The sequence below is a fragment of the Marmota monax genome, unplaced genomic scaffold (assembly GCF_021218885.2).
Source record: "Marmota monax isolate L192 unplaced genomic scaffold, Marmota_monax_Labrador192_F-V1.1 WCK01_AAM20220418_F8-fsc00576, whole genome shotgun sequence".
In the NCBI taxonomy this organism is placed as follows: domain Eukaryota; kingdom Metazoa; phylum Chordata; class Mammalia; order Rodentia; family Sciuridae; genus Marmota; species Marmota monax.
In genome coordinates this window covers 244426-261585 of record NW_026692820.1, presented here as the reverse complement: position 1 = coordinate 261585, position 17160 = coordinate 244426, and the positions used below count along the sequence as shown (strand labels likewise).

Genomic DNA, 17160 nt, shown 5'->3' with positions numbered 1-17160 from the left:
ACTGGGGAATCCTTTTCTATATTCTTGCTCCTGCAAGTATGATTTGCAGACCAGCAGCATCAGTAACACCTTGCCATACATAGTAATCTCCTGCTGTACCTTAGACCATGTGTCAAGGTGACACTCAGGGGATCGCTGTGCACAGGAATGTCTGTGACTCCCTTATTGAGGTGGTAACAGAACTTTTTTAGTATCCTCCAGACCTAGAAGCTGGCCATACCTCCAGGATCTGGCCATACATCTAATTTTTCAATGATTATGTTCAGGACACACTAGATTCTTTGTTCTCCCCAGAACACACAGACAGGATCCTACCCTAGGGGTATCAGCATATAAGGAATCCCCCCAATCTCCTCTGGCTTAGGAAAAGCTTCCTTTAGACTCTTTGACAAATTCCTTCATGTCTTTCAAATATCCTCAAAGGCCACCTTGCCAGTGACAATCACTCTGTCAGTCCTGTAAAACAGCCATCTTCCCAGGCTCCATACACCCACACTCAGGATCACCTTCCCTATAACAATTACAATCTCCTAACCTGAACAGTGTTCTTATTTATTTAATCAGAGCATTTATTTAATTGTATTTATTTAATCTGCCTCTTCCCACCAGAACCCATGCTCTAAAACATTGGAAGTTTTAAACTCTTTTTTAGTTCCTGCTGCATTATAGATGAAAATATAGCATATCATATAGCCTATGCTCAACAAATGCCAGTTGAATGAATGACTCCTGTAGAACACCTCCTTATTCTAGAGACACTATCTTTATTTATGGAGTCTCAGAGGAGCAAACACTGCTCTGAGGCAGCTGTAGTGAATGTCCTTCATTTTCACACTGAGGTCAGGACCAACTAGGCTATTCTTAGAAGGGCTGCCCTCCCTCCTCCTTCACTCCCTTCTTCCCACTATTTCATACCGCCCTTCCCACACTCTACAGCATAGGACTGCATTTTTCTCTTCAGAAATTTTCAATTATTGACTCATACATCTTATATTCCAACCAAATAAAAATCTAAATTAGACTCTGCTTTATAAATCCACAGGTTGAATTGGAACAAGGGCTAGGCTAGTTAGAGCTAAAGACAGGGAAAAAGGACAGGTGATCAGAGAAGACAGAAAACTAATAGGAATTTGAGTTATTAAAAAATATATTAAGATGAGATATTATAAAATCCATTCTCTCTGCTAATTTTAGAATCTGGTTCCCTTAAAATATTGAGAAAAAGATGAAAAATACAATCCAGAAAATACCCCTAAAGGAAGTCACAAGATGGAGGAGTCTGAAAATTCACCACTTGTCACCAGAGACAGTGTGCAAGAGCTGTCCTGGGCTCCTCCAATGGCAAAGTGCTTCCTCTTGCTACAGAGATAGGCACACTCATAGGAGAATGAGATCAAAACTTCTACAAATAACAAGAACAGGCATAGTCCCCTATATAAAACAAAAACACATAAAAGATGGAGACTTAAGATCAGGGCTTAGGATTGAGCCAAGATCGAGCCAGCCACATAAATCCCTCACTGCCTCTGGTACCAGACACAGGACAAAACTCTGTATCCTTATAATCACAGGTCCTGGTGGAATAATATTCTAATAAGGGACAAGGACAAAGGAGATGAAGATGACCCAGCCAGGGAGCACCCATATCTAAGCCCATGACAGACTGAATACTTAAAGGACATAGCCTGGTCCACACTTGGGTTTTGACAGCCTTCTCTTGCCCCTACATTTAATGGACTCAGTACAACAAGTAACATGTATTCTCAAAGTTTTCAGATTTTTTTTCTCTTTCAAAGGAGAATGTTCCTCTCCTTTAATGAACCCATCAACCACACCTCATAGCTGGAATTTACAGAACAAATCCATATTCAGATTCTCATTTTCAACAGGGAAGTAAGAAGTGGCAGCACAGCACAACATAAAGTTAAAACAGGGGCTCTCTTTCATCCAGTGAGGAGGTCCATGGAACAGGGTAGAGGAGAGTGTGGCTGTGGAGTCACTAATCAAGACCTCCAGAGACAAGCAGGAAGCAGGTCTGATTTTATTGCGGCAGTTACCATTTATATATACCCAGGCAGTAGCTAAGTAGATTACAGACAGCCACCAATACAATTTCTGGCCAACTGTCCTTGCAGTGAACAATCAAAGAGCAGACCCTGGAGCAAGCACAGGGACTGCAACTGCAGCTTCATGCCCGGGGCTGTGCCTATAGGGTAAGCGGATTGTCACTTACGTGCCTAGCACAAGAGGAGTGGTTTGCCACCAGACGCCCTTAACATATGCCGTGTATGCAATACTCCATGCACTTGTCCACACAGAGGTATCCCAGCCCTGTGTCTGCTACAGGGGAAGAGAACACAGATCAGTGTGGGGCAGGGGTCTTGATGATCAGGGATGGACTGTTCTTATTTCCTTACATTATGCTGATAGCAACACAGACACATAGATATAGTCAGATGTGAACTTCACAATGAGAAATCAGGAGCTCTTGAAACCATCATCAGGATGGAGAGATGTGAACAAATCTTGTATGGTTCAATTCTACCCATGACAGCTGTTTTGCGCTGTAGAATAAAGTAATCATGAACAAATCAGATCAGTACCTATAAGTGGCAACATTCTGAAAGGTTCAAATTTAGAGAGTCCCTGTAACCCAGTCATGTCCTCTTTGCCCCACCTTCTTTCCCTCTTCATGCTTTCCAGTGACTCACCTCTTCAAATTGTGAGTGACTTATCAGATCCCACAGGAGATATGGCTAAAGGAGAGATTATGGAGTGGGTTAACTCCCCCATGGACTCCCAAATACACTATCCCAAAGGTCTTAGGATCAACCCCTTTAAACTTACAGGCAGGCTGAGCATAGCTCTCTCTTTTTCTACCTTTACAAAGAAAAAAAAAATCCTGTGAGAGGCCTAGAGGAGGCAAGGCCAAAAGGGTACAGGATGTGCAAATCCTAGACCTAGGGAAGTTTTCAGAACTGTAATTGCAGACCCAGGGAAGGATCAGAAGGCACAAGGACAGGAGATGTGCAGGAACTGAACCAGTTGTCCTCCTGAAAGTCTGACCTCAGCAGGGCTTTCTCTTCTGACCTCTGGCTTTTGGGAAACAGGTCTGTGTCACTACAATAACCGGGTGATAAATTTGTCCTTCATTTTCACATTGCTTTACAGTAATGTAAATATCAGTAAACAGGCTCCAAGCTGGGTAAGCACTTGTACATGGATGGTACTTCCCAGTCTTTGCTGATCATATTCTGAAAGTCACAATCCTGAATGCTAGAAACTCATGTGTTGAATTCTGAAACATTAAAGTCTCTAAAGTCTAAAATCTCAAAAATCATAACTCTCAACGATTAAAATCCCAAATGTTGAAATGCTGAAAGCTGATTTCCCACTGTAAATTTCTTTGTGGGAAAAAGGCTACTTATATTAGAGGGGTAGAAAGCCAAATTCTGGGGGAATTGGCCAAGCAATACAAGCTACAACAAAAATGTGTATAAGAGTGTGTCATTTGTCTACATTGGCATCTCTTCAGCTGATGAAATTCCAGAAGCTTTTAATGAATTAAAGATGTTTTTGTCTGAAGGAGCCAGTGATGTTACTGATAATTATGTGCAGAGGAAGACGTTTATTTAATGGTGTTCAATCACCAGTATTGCTTCTGCTCAGTTTATGGTGTTTTTGAGTGCATACAGATGGGTTTCCACACACCCCAAACAACACAGAAGTGTGGCACAGCAGATTGCAAAAATCAATAAATAATTATTATATCAGTGTATATCAAATCTTGGAAGAATTTAAAAGCAGTATTGCCACATAAAAAATGAATGTGAACATATTCTCCAAGAAAAGCCACAGCTTAAAAGAAAAAAAAAAAGAGCCACTACTCCTTATGATACGAGACTTCAGAATATAGTTAATGATCATGAAAGTGTACCAGTTTTTATGAACTATGTCCATTAATTATTGTTTTCTATCCCTGTCATATACTTTCTTCACATTTCAAGTTCTTCTTAGTTTTCCCCCACTATTTAAAATTATCAGCATTATTTAAATTTTTTTCCTGTTTTTTATTTCATCTTTACAACATCTAATAATGGAGGTATAAACTGTATAAGGCTTTCAGAGAGTCTCAATTTATTTTATGGTTTTTGCAAATGTGACTGTGAAAGTACATTATCAGAATGTTGGCTGGGTGTAAGCATTGTAACATGTATGTAAAAACACTGAAACTTTCTTGATAAATGAGAAATGTCTTTTTTGCATATCTATATTTGTGAAAGACAAAAACTTCTCAAGGTTTTGACTTTCTTTTTGATAACTGCATATTTGATGGTGATTTCTTGTGCATTCTGATTTACCTTTAAAAGATTTAGGTTGTCTAATACAGTATTTCAGATTACTGTAGGTATAAAGCTGGGATACACAGTTACTAACTATAGTGATAGGTATTCACACATTTTGCTTGTTCACCTATTTAGGAATATGGTTCATCTGCTTATAATTGTTATACCTGTGCAACTGTTGTTAGTATAGCTGCAAATTTATTCATGCAAAAATATGTTATTGCATATTTTATGGTGTAAAGTAGTTTCTGACATGTTCTGTCATGTCTCTAAAATAAATCCCTTTTGAAAATGCAAATAAATGTCTTTCAGTGAATTAAAATTTTTTCCCAGACTTATAGTTTGGGAGTTTTAATCTATTGGAGATTTAAACATTTGAGATTATGGCTTTCAGTATCATGTCTTTTGTGGGTCAAACCCTTCTTAGTTAAAAAGTCAAGAAAAAGTACCTGGGGCTTGGAATTCCCCACTGGGAAAGAAAACTCAGACCTCACCCTTACCCTACCTGAGTTCTTCTTCCTCCACATCATAACAGCAGCAACAGCTCCAAGGAGAAGCAGGCCAGCAACCATTACCACAAAGGTGATGGAGAAATGGGGAGACCTCTCTGGGAAAGGAAGGGAGGATAAGTGACCCTGGCTCTCAGTTTTAAGCCCTGACCCTGCTGAGGATCTCCAAAGAACGGCTCCTGTTTTCCTGACCACAGGCCCTGTGCCCTCATCCCTCCTTACCCCATCTCAGGATGAGGGGCTCAGGCAACCCCTCATGCTGCACATGGCACATGTATCTCTGCTCTTCTCCAGAAGATACCACCACAGCTGCCCATTTCTGGAATTTTCCATCCCCTGCAGGCCTAGTCTCCACAAGCTCCATTTCTTGGGTTTGGTCCTCCCCATCCCGTTGCCAAGTCAGGGTGATCTCCGCAGGGTAGAACCCCAGAGCCCAGCACCTCAGGGTGACCTCATGGTCAGAGATGGGGTGGTGGGTGACATATGTCAATGGGGGATCTGCAGATAAGACTCAGTTAATTGGGACATTTTGCATGGGGCACTGAAGAATGGACAAGACAATAGTTGTGAGGTGGGAACATAAAACCCAGACACTAAGCAGGATTCAGAAATCTGGGATAATATTCCTATTTTTTCTTATGTTCTAGAATCAGGGTGAGACAGCCAAGAGGAAGATGCTCCAAGCTTCTAAGAAATACTTTAGATTCTGACCTGAGTGGAGACTGACAGCTGAGGAAAAGATGGCCTCAGACTTCCAAAGTCATTGTGTTGGGATAAAGAACAAAGCCTGAAAGTCACCCTGTGATGCCCGGGTTGCTGCCAGAGTCAAAGGAAACTGATCACTTATTTTAAGGATTGTCTTCCCTCCAGCCCTACAACCCCTTGGTGTAATTAAGAGACAAGTGGTTCTTAGAGTCACTCTCTGGTACAGCTTTTGGAAACCAAGTTGAACTCATACCCTTTTGGATCAGAGGGAGGACACTATTCTCCTTTTTTTGCAAGAGGCGCATGGGGAAATGTACAGGAGATCTTCAAGTTGCCCCGCCGCTGCTGATACCTGCGCGCTGAAGTATCTCCTTCCCGTTCTCCAGGTGCTTGCGGAGTATCTCCACGCACCTCCCTTCCAGGAAGGCCCTGTTTGTCTCAGTCACTCCCTGGGCCTCCCACTTTCGTTGGGTGATCTGAGCTGCCATGTCCACCACGGTCCAGGAGCGTAGGTCCTCATTCAGAGCAATGTAATCGGTGCCGTCATAGGCGTACTGCCAGAACCCACGGAGGAGGCGCCAGTCTGGTCCCACGTCGCACCCGTACACCCTCTGGAAGGTGTGAGACACTGATCCCATCCCGCGATTAGGTTTCCCCCCCCCCACCTACTCCAGCCCTCGCTTCAGACGACTGGAGGTGACTAGTGAGATCTTTTCCATACCCGAAACAGTAAACAAAACCAGAGCCCCACATTTTTCATAGGTTAATGAAAATCAGCCGGTCTCACACTATCGCCATGAGTCTCAGACCCCGAGGAGATTCTGGAGGATTTGGCAGAAAAGTGGGAGAAGAGGAGGGGTTACTTGGAACCCTGGCCAGAGGTCACTCACAGTTGTCGCTCTGGTTGTAGTAGCTGAGCAGAATCTTCAGGCCCTCTCGGTAAATCTGCTGTAGCCCTCTGGCATACTGTGTTTCCCTGTGCCAATACTCCCGCCCCTCCAGCTCCATCCAAGGCGTCTGTGGCTCCATCTTCCGAATTCCAGCGTCGAACTCAAATTGCAAGAACGGCGTGTCGTCTACGTAGCCCATTTCGATGATGTGAGGCTCCCCGCGGAGGGGTCGCGACATGGCAGTGATGAGAAACTTTAGAGAGTGGGAGCCTGGGGGAGGGGAGCGACTGAGACCTCGGGCGGGACCTTGGGTCCCAGGCTGAGAAAGCCTGGAGTGGAGTAGCAGGGCGCCAGGGCTTGTGAGACGGGAAGCGCGGGGAGGCAGAAGGGAGTGAGGGAAGGGGCCACTCACTACTCAGGAGATGGGGACCCGGGGAGGGGTCTGGGTTTGCGGTCAAAAAGACCCGGCTTCCCAGGGTCCTGAGTCCGCTCAGAGCTGTCCCCTTACCTCTCCTGCGCAGAGGTCTTTTTTTTTTTTGTTTTCGGTTCTCGCACTCACCAGCCCAGGTCTCGGTCAGCGCCAGGGCTCCCAACAGCAGTGGGAGAAGGGCTCGGGGCTCCATGGCTCTGATCCTTCGTGTTTGGGGACAATCAGTCTCGGTCCCTCCCTTTGGATTTCATAACCAGGAACCGCGGGCGACGCTGACTGGCTTCTCTATGAATCCTACCCGCAATAGGAGTACTGGGGCCCTGTCACGAGTTCCAGGCAGAAGCAAAAGTGAAACCTGAGGAAATCCCCAAGGTATTCCCCAACTCTAGGCTTCTTTACACACCCTCCTAGGTCCTGGGACCCTGAGAGCCATGCCCGGGACCTGGGGATTTTGCCTAGCTTAAGCTCTCTCTTCTTGCCATGAAGACATAGTCTTTCAGAGTCCTGCCTTAGGTGCTAAGTCAGCAGTTCTTAAACATTTTGGTTTCAGGATCTCTGTATGCTCTTAGGAATTAAGTAGGCCCCCCAAAGTAATTTTGTTTGTGTGTATTATAGTTATCAATATTTATCACATTAGAAATTAAACCGTTTTAAAATAATCTATCTAGCAAATTAAAAATTTATTGCGTGTTAACAGAAAAATAGTTTTAGAGAAATACTGTTTTTAAAAAATAAAGTAATAAAGTGGAAGCTGGATTTTCTTTACATTTCACATTTTTATAAGTCCTTTTCATGTCTGTTTTGTTAGAAGACCTATGTATTTTTTTTTATCTATTTCTGCATTTAACCTATAATTTTGATTGAAATATATGAAAAAAAAATCTAACCTCATACCAATATGTAAGAGGAGTCACTTTTAATAATGTTTTTGGATAATTGTGGGTATTCATCTTTAAATAAATACTCTAAAATGACATGTCAACTTCTTAAAGGTTATTTGCAATGCAGAACCTGAAACACTGTCACTGAACTTTTGATATTCTGTTGAATTAAAATCTATAGATGTGTCTATATATTTTAATGTCAGTCAGATATACGAGTCTAAATAATCATAGTTTTTCTGTCATTTCAAGTAAAAGTGATATTCTATAAAACAAACTGATACTATTTATAAAATGTTTTCATTGACATAAACATCCCAATTTGGAATGTAGTAGGCTTTATGTGTATTTCCCATTTAATAATATAAGATATTTTTTAAAATGTGAATTCTAGACTAGAGATTTACTGTAGTTAATATTTTTTAATCCTTCAATCTGGACATGTTTATATGAAAGTGACTTCTTCTTCTGTAATTAAGAGGTGGTAAAAAATGACAATAACCACTCTTAAAGTTTAGTATTGTAGCTTCATTCTTGCTGAATTTTATTTCAATGAAAATAATGTTTTAGTAATGTTATAAAAATAGTTTTGACCTTGTGGATCCTGTGAAAGGATCTCAGAAATTCAAGGGTTCCATATACCACACTTTGAGAACTGCTGCTCTGAGTAAACCACAGAGAGTACTCCACTGCCCCCATCCTCTTTGCCACTTCATTTCCCAGAATTTCTCTTCTTTAGATGGATTCCTGCTTCTCAAACTTCGTGCTCTATCCCTGGACTCTTCTAGAGGAAAATTCATCCCCTAAAAATTTGATGTCAACAAAGTGTCTTCAGTCTGGGAATAGAACTTAAGGAACATGTGTTTTTCTTTTTGGAACTGGGGACCCTTTGTTTTTAAAGGCATTAAGATAAGAGATTCACTTATGACCCATTTCAGTTCTATGTATTCATACTCCAGACAGAAATCTTGTGCAATCTGTGCAAGCAATAATATTGGCCCTTTCATTTCAAATGGATCTTATTTACTTAACCTGTGGCCCAGATAGCATCAAGAGCAGTTAACTTAGTCCATGAGGTTGCTATATATAACAAATGTACTATACACTGGGTAGCTTATAAACAACAGAAATTTATTTGTCACATTTCTCAAGGTCAGGAAGTTCAGAATCAAGGTTTTGTATAATCTGTGTGGTGAGTACCCTCTTCCTCATAAATAGCTGTTTTTTCACTGTATCACTGGATGGTGAACAAGGGGCTAGGGAGATTTTATAATGAATGGGATTAGAACTATCATAAGAACTATTATAAGAGCTCTGCTCTCATGATCCAATCACATACAGTAAATCCTACTTACAAATACCATCTCATTGGGGATTATCTTTTAACATATGAATTTTGGGGATACATAAACTTTCAGTCATTTCATTTCAGCATTGTTGTACAAGAAAACATTCTATAATAATGAATTGTGCTCTATCTGCAGTCCAGGATGATAACCACAGTTAACATGTGGTTATTGAGCACCTGAAATGTGGCTAGAGTGCTAAACAGTTCACTTTTTAAAGTTTATTCATTTTAAATATAAATAGCCATATGTAACTACTAGATATCGTTTTTGACAGTGATATATGAAGTCTTCAGTTTACAATCTCCTATTCCAAAAAAGGTACATTGTGATTTATAGATTGAAGTACAACTCTCATATGGTCCATGAATGATTGGTTTCAGGGCCACCCTCCAACCCAGGGATATAAAAATTCACAGATGCTTAGGTCTCATAAAATGTTAGGTGGGGGAAGATGGCAGAAGTGAATTGAGCAGCAAGTCCCAATGATTTCCTCCCAACAAAGAAAGGAGGCAGAGAATAAAAGCAGACTTTAGAGGTGGGTGATAAAATAATGGTCTAAGACTCAACTACATAGTCTGAGACCTGGATAGACTGAAAGGTTGGTTACCAGAGGAGAAAACAAAACTCAAGAGTATTCTAACCTGAACCTGTGGATTATGTGTGTGTGTGTTGGGCACATCAGAGAGAGAAAGAGAGAGTGGGGAATGGACATTATTTTAAACTCACTCACTTAAAACAATTGTTGAAAAACTATAGAAAAGATTAACAAAATTTAAAATTCAGAAAGTACTTGAAAATAGCACAAACCACTTAAAACCAAATCATAAAGATAAAGCTGAGGGTGTGGTGCAGATATCTTTTGGAGCCTGCAGCCCACCAGTTATCCTCTTAAATCAGCACAACATCTTTCCCTGCCCACACAGTTGCAACATAAACCAGAGGGAAGCCCCCACTGCAGTGGGCTTTTTTAAGGATCTGGACAGAAATTACTTCTAGAGTGACCTCTACTAGTCATAAATCTCTGAAAGTCTCTCCTTACTGTCCAATTCTCCCTGAACAGAAGAATGGAGTGAGTTGGTGGGGACCTGGGCTGGGCAAGTGTACCTAGCCCTGCTCAGCCTCCTGGGACCCAGGCAAGGGCAAAAAGCTCTGCACAGGCTTAATGAACTCAAAGGCTACAATGAAGCCCCTTTGGCCCCCAAACCAAAGAAAGTTGATTTACCAGGCCCTGACCTCTAGTACTTAAGGGAAGCATCATGGGAAGCCCAGGGATAGTCCCTGGGATTGTAGCACCATATTAGAGGTAAACTGCCTGAATATCCAGTGACTAACAGACCCAGTGGGAAATTGGCAGAGGCTACACAGTAGGAAGGGTTGGATGTCTATCCACAATAGGTGCCTGGCCTGATCCTTGATCACAACTGGCAAGTGACAGGGCATTATTTGGATATTTGCAGGAACTTATACCAGACGTATTAAGCACAGAGAATCAATACCTACCATTCATAATCTGGTGGAATGTAAACTGGATTGCAGGTGAACCACCAGAGACCCTTCATCACAGCATCTCAGAGAGCAGAGGCAGCAGTGGGAACACCTCTGAACCACAGAACACCTGTTGAAAATCCACAACCAGTGTTCCTGCACACACAGAAGGCTATCAGGATCTTCAATACCATGAAAAGAATCTAGCAGAGGGGAACAAATACTGGTGACCAATAGCAAACGCAGGGGCACATCAGAGTCTGCATCCTGAACTTCTGCAACATTAGAATCAGCCCACTCACAACACTACACCCTCCTAGAGTATGAACAACTATAGTGTCAACTTAGATTATATAAATAACTTCTTAACTTGAATGATAATTGTTAATGCAATAGTCAACATTGTATCTCCAACCCATTTGAATATATTTCATGTAATTGTATAAAGGATTAATTGGAACCAATCTTCCTAGCATTGTTTTTCTAGCTCTAGTTTATTCTTGCTTCTCTTACCCCCTACTCCTCCTCTTGCTACTACCTTAAATATACGCATTCACTTATTCTCCTTTCTACCTTTGTGTAAGTACCCTTTTATAGTTTGTAATTACCCCCTTCACTCACCCTTTTTTTCTGTTTTTTTCCCTCCCCCATTTGCCTACACTTTTTTCCTCCCACCTTTTAGAACTTACTTAAGGTTATAGTAAGTTTACTAAATTTAACTACTAAATTAATTCTTATATAATTAATGAAATTTTACTTACTATATAACTTTTATAGTAAGTGTACTAAATTTAACTACTAGATTATTTTTTTTTACCTGTTCCAGAACTTTATTATAGGTTTATACCTAAATTTGAGGAACTACAGTGAATAATTGCAATAAGTTTTTGTTCTTACAAGGTTGTATCGTACAAGATTAGGGTCAGAAGTGATTATACTTAAGAGGGCTCGATGGTATCTCTTAAAGTGGAGCTGGTATTGGGACCAGCAGAAGTCACACATTGAATTAAAGTATTGTTATCTAGACATCCATCCAACCCAGGGCTCTTAACAAATAGAAGCTCCATAGTAGTTATTCACTTAAAAGAAGAAGTCAGAACTATACTGATAGATGGGTAGATATAAAAACAATGTAAAAAATCAAGGGAACAAACCATCCCAAACAGCCCATAATGCTCCAACAATTGACTCATTGACACTACAGTGGAGGAAATGTCAGAGAAGAGATTTATAAAATTCATAAACATTCTATGAACTAAAAGATGATGTAAAGAGTGAAATCAGAGAGGAAATACAGGAGGTGAAAGATTACTTCAATAAAGAGAATTAAAAAGAATTAAAATGAAAATCCTTAACATGAAGGAATCAATAAATCAGATTAAAATTTCAATGAAAAGCATCACCAGCAGACTAGACATCTTTGAGGACAGATTTTCATACCTCAAAGATGAAGTATATAATCTTGAAATTACAGTTGACCATAAGGAAAAGTGTTACAAAACCACAAATAGATTATTCAAGAAATCTGGGATATCCTTAAAAGGCCAATTTTAAGGTTTATTGGGATAGATGAAGGCTCTGATATACAAACTAAAGGAACACACAATTTTTTTAATGAAATAATAGAAAAATTTCCAAAAATTAAGAATGAAATGGAAATTAAAACACAAAAGGTATATAGTACTCAAAATACACAAAATCAAAACAGAGCCACTCCAAGTCACATTATTATGAAAATGCGTAACATACTGAATAACAATAGAATTTAAAAGGCTCACAGAGAAAAATGACTGGTCACATTTAGAAGTAAGTCAGTCCAGATTTCAACTGATTCCTCAACCCAGACCCTAAAAGCAAGGAGAACTTGGAATAACATACACCAAGCTTGAAATGAAAATAGATACTAACCAAGAATACTGTCCACAGAAAAATTAAGCTTCATAATTGAGGATGAAAATAAAAAAAAAACTTTCCATAATAAATAAAGCAAAAAGAATTTATAACTAGAAAGCCGGGACTATAAAGCATACTCGATATAATATTTTGTGAAGAAGAAATGAAAAATAAAAGTGAAAACAAGCAAAGAGAGGAGCAACACTAGAAGAATAGTCAAAGGATAATTGAATTCAACTTAAACAATAGAAATATATCAAAATGGCAGGAAATAAAAATCATCTTTCCATAATAACATCGAATGTAAATCATCTTAACTCTTCAATCAAAAGACGTAGGTTGGCATATTGAAATAAAAAACAAGACCCAACAACATGCTGTCTGCAAGAGACTCACATCACAGGCAAAGAATCCACAGACAGAAGATGAAAGAATGGGAAAAAAAAAAAAAAAAACATACCACTCACACGGATCTCATGAACAAGGAGGGGTTGGCATTTTTACATCATTATAAAAGGGATTTAAAGACATAATTAATCATAAGAGATGAGATCATTTTATACTGCTTAAGAGAATCATATATTCATAAGATATAACAATTGTAAATATTTATGCCTGAAACAATGAAGTATCTACTTACATTAAATAAACTCTTTTCAACATTAAGAATCAAACAGACCACAGTACAATAGTACTGGGTGACTTTTAACACTGGATAGATCATCCAAACAAAAATTAAGTAAAGATTCTATATAGCTAAATTATACAATGAATACTCTGGGGCTAACATACATCTTTAGAATACTTCATCCCTCAATGACTGAATTCACTTTCTTCTTAACAGCACATAGAGTATTTTCTAAAATAGACCACATTTAGGTCACAACACAAATTTTAGCAAATGCAAAACAATAGAGGTAACACTTTGCATTCTTATCAGATCCTCCTCTATAATTGTGCTGGTCAGATCCTCTAGCCACAGCAGCAAAAAAGCTGACTAAAACAAACAATAAGATAAAAAAACAGAAGCTACTCTAACACCTGGAGATTAAGTAATATGCTCTTGGATGATGAATAGATAGCAGAAGAAATTAGGAGACATATAAAAAATACTTAGATGTGAGAACAGTGATACAATGTACCAAAATCTCTGGAAAACTATGTTCTAAGAGGAAAGTTCATGGCATTGACTGCAGGAAGCCATGGGTGAATACATGAGGGTTCTCTCTCTCTCTCTCTCTCTCTCTCTCTCTCTCTCTCTCTCTCTCTCTCTCTCTGTCTCTCTCTGTGTGTGTGTGTATATATATATATAAAAGCAGGCATGGGCTCCATTTTGCATAGTATAGAAATTCGATCCGTCTGATTGGCTTGCCTCTACTTTTGAAACAACTTTCTATATCCTGTGTATTTTTTTTTCTTTGTTCTATTTTTCTTAGCTTTTATTTCTCAGCCAGCCCATTTCACTGCCTGTGCAGGATGCAAGCGAGAATTGACCTCATACATTAAATGAATGGAAAGATATCAAGTAAATAAAATAACATGACAGCTTAAGGCCGTAGAAAAAGAAAAACAAACCAACACCAAAATCAGTAGAAGAAGGAAATAGTTAAAATCAGACAGAATGTCCCCATGCCATGTGCCCCAGATCCCAAAGGTCAAGCTATAAGATTTGTTTGCCAGTTGAATTTTAGCATTGCTTTGGTCCTATCCTTTTTTTTTCTATGCCCCTAAATGTGAATGAAATAGTTTACTCTGTACTTTTATATATTGGATACTTATAAATTATTTTAGATTTTTACAGGTGCTTACAATGTAAGCTTGTCCTGAGTCTCAGAGGAGACTTTGGACTTGAACTTTTGGGCAATATGCAACTGTTGAGACTATGGGGACTTGTGGTATGCCACCCATGAAGCTACTTGAGTGGTCTTTTAGTCGATACTGAGCAATGAGGACGTAGATCTCCCCTTGGGAAATGATCCTGGGCATTCCTGTGTGTAGACTGCCCAAGGCGTGAGATCTCTGCCCTCACTGTATCAATGGAGCCACTCTCATAGCCCTGGACTTGGATGTTACCAATTAGGCTTAGACAGCCCACTTTCTACCTTATTTGGCAAAAGAATATTCCATCAAAATCCTTTTGAAGCCCTCTTTGTATAAATATTGAAAATGCAGGTTCTCGCTCTCTCTCTCTCTCTTTCCTTCCAGTGTTGAAGCAGGACCCTTAAGATATCAGAGCCATTCTGCCCCTGCATTTCAAAATTATTTCTGTGTCATGTGACTTTTCACTATATTTCTCAGCCAGCACATTTCACACAAAGGAAACCCAAAATTCATAGCCAACGTGGGATGCGAGAGAGAAGTATAGGAATTGATAAGAGCAATAATCGAAGGGACTCTTGAAAATGTACAAAATGTATTTGTGTTTTGATAGTGGTCATGAGCTTTTGGGGACCAAGGGAAGATTGTTATGGTTTGGATGTGAGGCATTCCCTAAAACTTTATGTATGCGACAATGCAAGAATTGTCGGAGGTGAAATGATTGGGTTATGAGAGCCTAACCCATTGTTAGGCAGTAGCTAGCAATGGGCAGTGAAATGCATGGCTAGGTCACAAGTGTTCTTTAAATTACTTTAGGGTCATTTTTTGGGCGGGAATGGTACTGGGGTTTGAACTTAGGGGTACTCAACCACTGAGACACATCTCCAGACCTATTTTTTATTTTATTTAGAGACAGGGTCTCACTGAGTTGCTTAGAGCCTTGCTGTTGCTGAAGCTGGCTTTGAACTCACAATCCCACTGTCTCAGCCTCCGGAGCTGGTGGGATTACAGGCATGTGCCACTGCACCTGGCTAGGGTCTTCTTTAAACTACTTTCAAAATGGCTGAGAAAGCAAAGGGTGGTAGTTAATTTCTACAAAATAAACAGAAGCAAAGGAGCTAATGGGAAAACATGTCAAAAGAAAAAGATTAATGGAACTAACTCTTGACACTGTCCATTGATGTTGAGGTGAAGCTAGAATTTAAGGCTATAGGTCTCTCCATTTCTCTGGGAAGGAAGATTCCTTTCACAGTGCAGGCACACTAAGGTAAATTCTGACAAGCTATTGATCCCAGTACCCACATTAACATGCAATTGACTTGCAGATAAAGCCTCCCTGACAGGATGACCATCATGACAGTTCTGGAGAGGATCAACTAAGGTCAAAACTCCACCATCTGATGTGAAGGAGGAGTCGAACAACTGATTGCCAAAGAGTACAGAAGGTGGTGCCTAGATATCTTGATAAATTTCAAACACTAATAAAAAATTTGAAATAGCATTGGTATTGAGATGATGGAGGGTTGAAATTATTAATAATGACAAAATCTAGTGTTATAATTAGGAGAAAGTGGCTAAGGTAGGATGCAATGATCACCAGACAATTGAATCTTAAGGAAGAGGGGAGGTAAAAGATGTTCAAGGAAAGGGGCAAGCATGAGTGAAATCCCTGTTGGAGAACAGTTTGGCACATTTGTGGAATTGAAAACTACCAAGGATGATCAGATCTGAGGAATAGCAAAGCTTAGACTGCAGAGATAAGCCACAGATGGATCCTGGAGGGTTTGTAAGCAAATGCAATTAGAAGATATTAAAGTGCTTCAAATAGAAATGTTACATTATAACATTTGGGCTATTTCCAACTTTAAATATTATGGATAATAATTCTATAAACACAGTTTTTTTTTTCTGGGAAGAATACCCAGATGTACAATTGTTGGGTCATATGATAGGTTCATTTTTAATTTAGTAAGAAAGTGACACATTTTTTTAAATATGGCTAAGCATGTTACATCTTGGCTAATGTTAAATTTGTGATCCAGTTTCCCTGCATCCTTACTAGCATTTGGTGTCATCACTATTTTTATTCTAGCCATTTTGCTAGATGTGTTGTGATACCTTTCCATTATTTTAATTTGCACTGTGCTAATGAAAAAATGAACGTCTTTTCATGTGGTAGTTTGCTATCTGATGTCATTTTCTGTTCATATCTATTTATGTGTTTTGCTGATTGTTTATTGGACTTTTTGGTTTTATACTGTTGAGTTTTGAGAGCTCTATGGAATATGTGGTTTGGAAATATTTTCTCCTAGTCTGCAACTTGTCTCTTTGCATTCTTTTAGTGGAGTGTTTTGCAGAGCAATATTTTTTAGGGTGTGTGTGTGTGTGTAGTGAGGTCATTGTTTAAAATTTCTTCTTTATGGGTCATGCCTTTGGCTTAAAGTTTAAGAATTCTTCATCAAGCTCTAGATTGTTGCGTCTCATGACTAAACACTCAAGATCACTCCAGGTGAACTGGGCTGGCATGAAATAATCACACAGACACAGTGAAATACCTTTTGCTTTTGGCCTTGTGATAACTCCTCTGACCTTAGGGGTCTGTGGAAAGAGAGAGAGAGAGAGTGAGAGCACCCGCTGAACCCTTTTACTGAGGAGAAGCCATTCAAATGAGGCAAAGGGTCAGATTTCAGGGGGCTAAGTCTAGCTTCATGATGTCTGTTGTCAGCAGGTTGACTGACATCTAGGAAGGCCGTACCCAAAGTCAGAGAAAGAGAAAGGGACACACAAAGGGTGTTTCCATGGAACATTCTATCCCAAACAGGGCAAAGAGGTAATATCACAAAGGAACAGATGA

At 39.7% G+C, this 17160-nt stretch overlaps 1 protein-coding gene across 13 annotated transcripts; it reads right to left on the bottom strand.

The window, feature by feature from the left end:
• Positions 1 to 2017: 2017 nt before the first annotated feature.
• LOC124095372 (patr class I histocompatibility antigen, CH28 alpha chain) lies at positions 2018 to 7252 on the bottom strand. 13 transcript variants are annotated; one of them, XM_058580653.1, is made up of 8 exons: positions 6959 to 7244; positions 6451 to 6720; positions 5913 to 6188; positions 5078 to 5353; positions 4852 to 4953; positions 2848 to 2880; positions 2712 to 2756; positions 2018 to 2564 (listed from the first exon to the last, which is right to left on the bottom strand). In XM_058580653.1, exons 1-7 carry the CDS (start codon positions 7071 to 7073, stop codon positions 2716 to 2718), a joined length of 1113 nt encoding a protein of 370 aa, XP_058436636.1. In that variant the 5' UTR covers positions 7074 to 7244; the 3' UTR covers positions 2018 to 2564; positions 2712 to 2715. The 13 variants fall into 13 exon arrangements, 12 of the variants coding, with proteins under 12 accessions (XP_058436636.1, XP_058436633.1, XP_058436635.1 ...); XR_009227106.1 differs by having other exon boundaries at positions 2018 to 2340; positions 2418 to 2880; positions 6959 to 7245; XM_058580650.1 differs by having other exon boundaries at positions 2712 to 2880; positions 6959 to 7247.
• Positions 7253 to 17160: the final 9908 nt, after the last annotated feature.

Coding starts and splice junctions, on each gene's coding strand:
- LOC124095372 (XM_058580648.1), bottom strand. CDS start 7,073: ATGGAGCCCCGAGCCCTTCTCCCACTGCTGTTGGGAGCCCTGGCGCTG. Junction 6,721..6,958: donor AAGACCTCTGCGCAGGAGAG/GTAAGGGGACAG, acceptor CCCCTCCCCCAG/GCTCCCACTCTCTAAAGTTT. Junction 4,954..5,077: donor GCCCCTCATCCTGAGATGGG/GTAAGGAGGGAT, acceptor TTCCTTTCCCAG/AGAGGTCTCCCCATTTCTCC.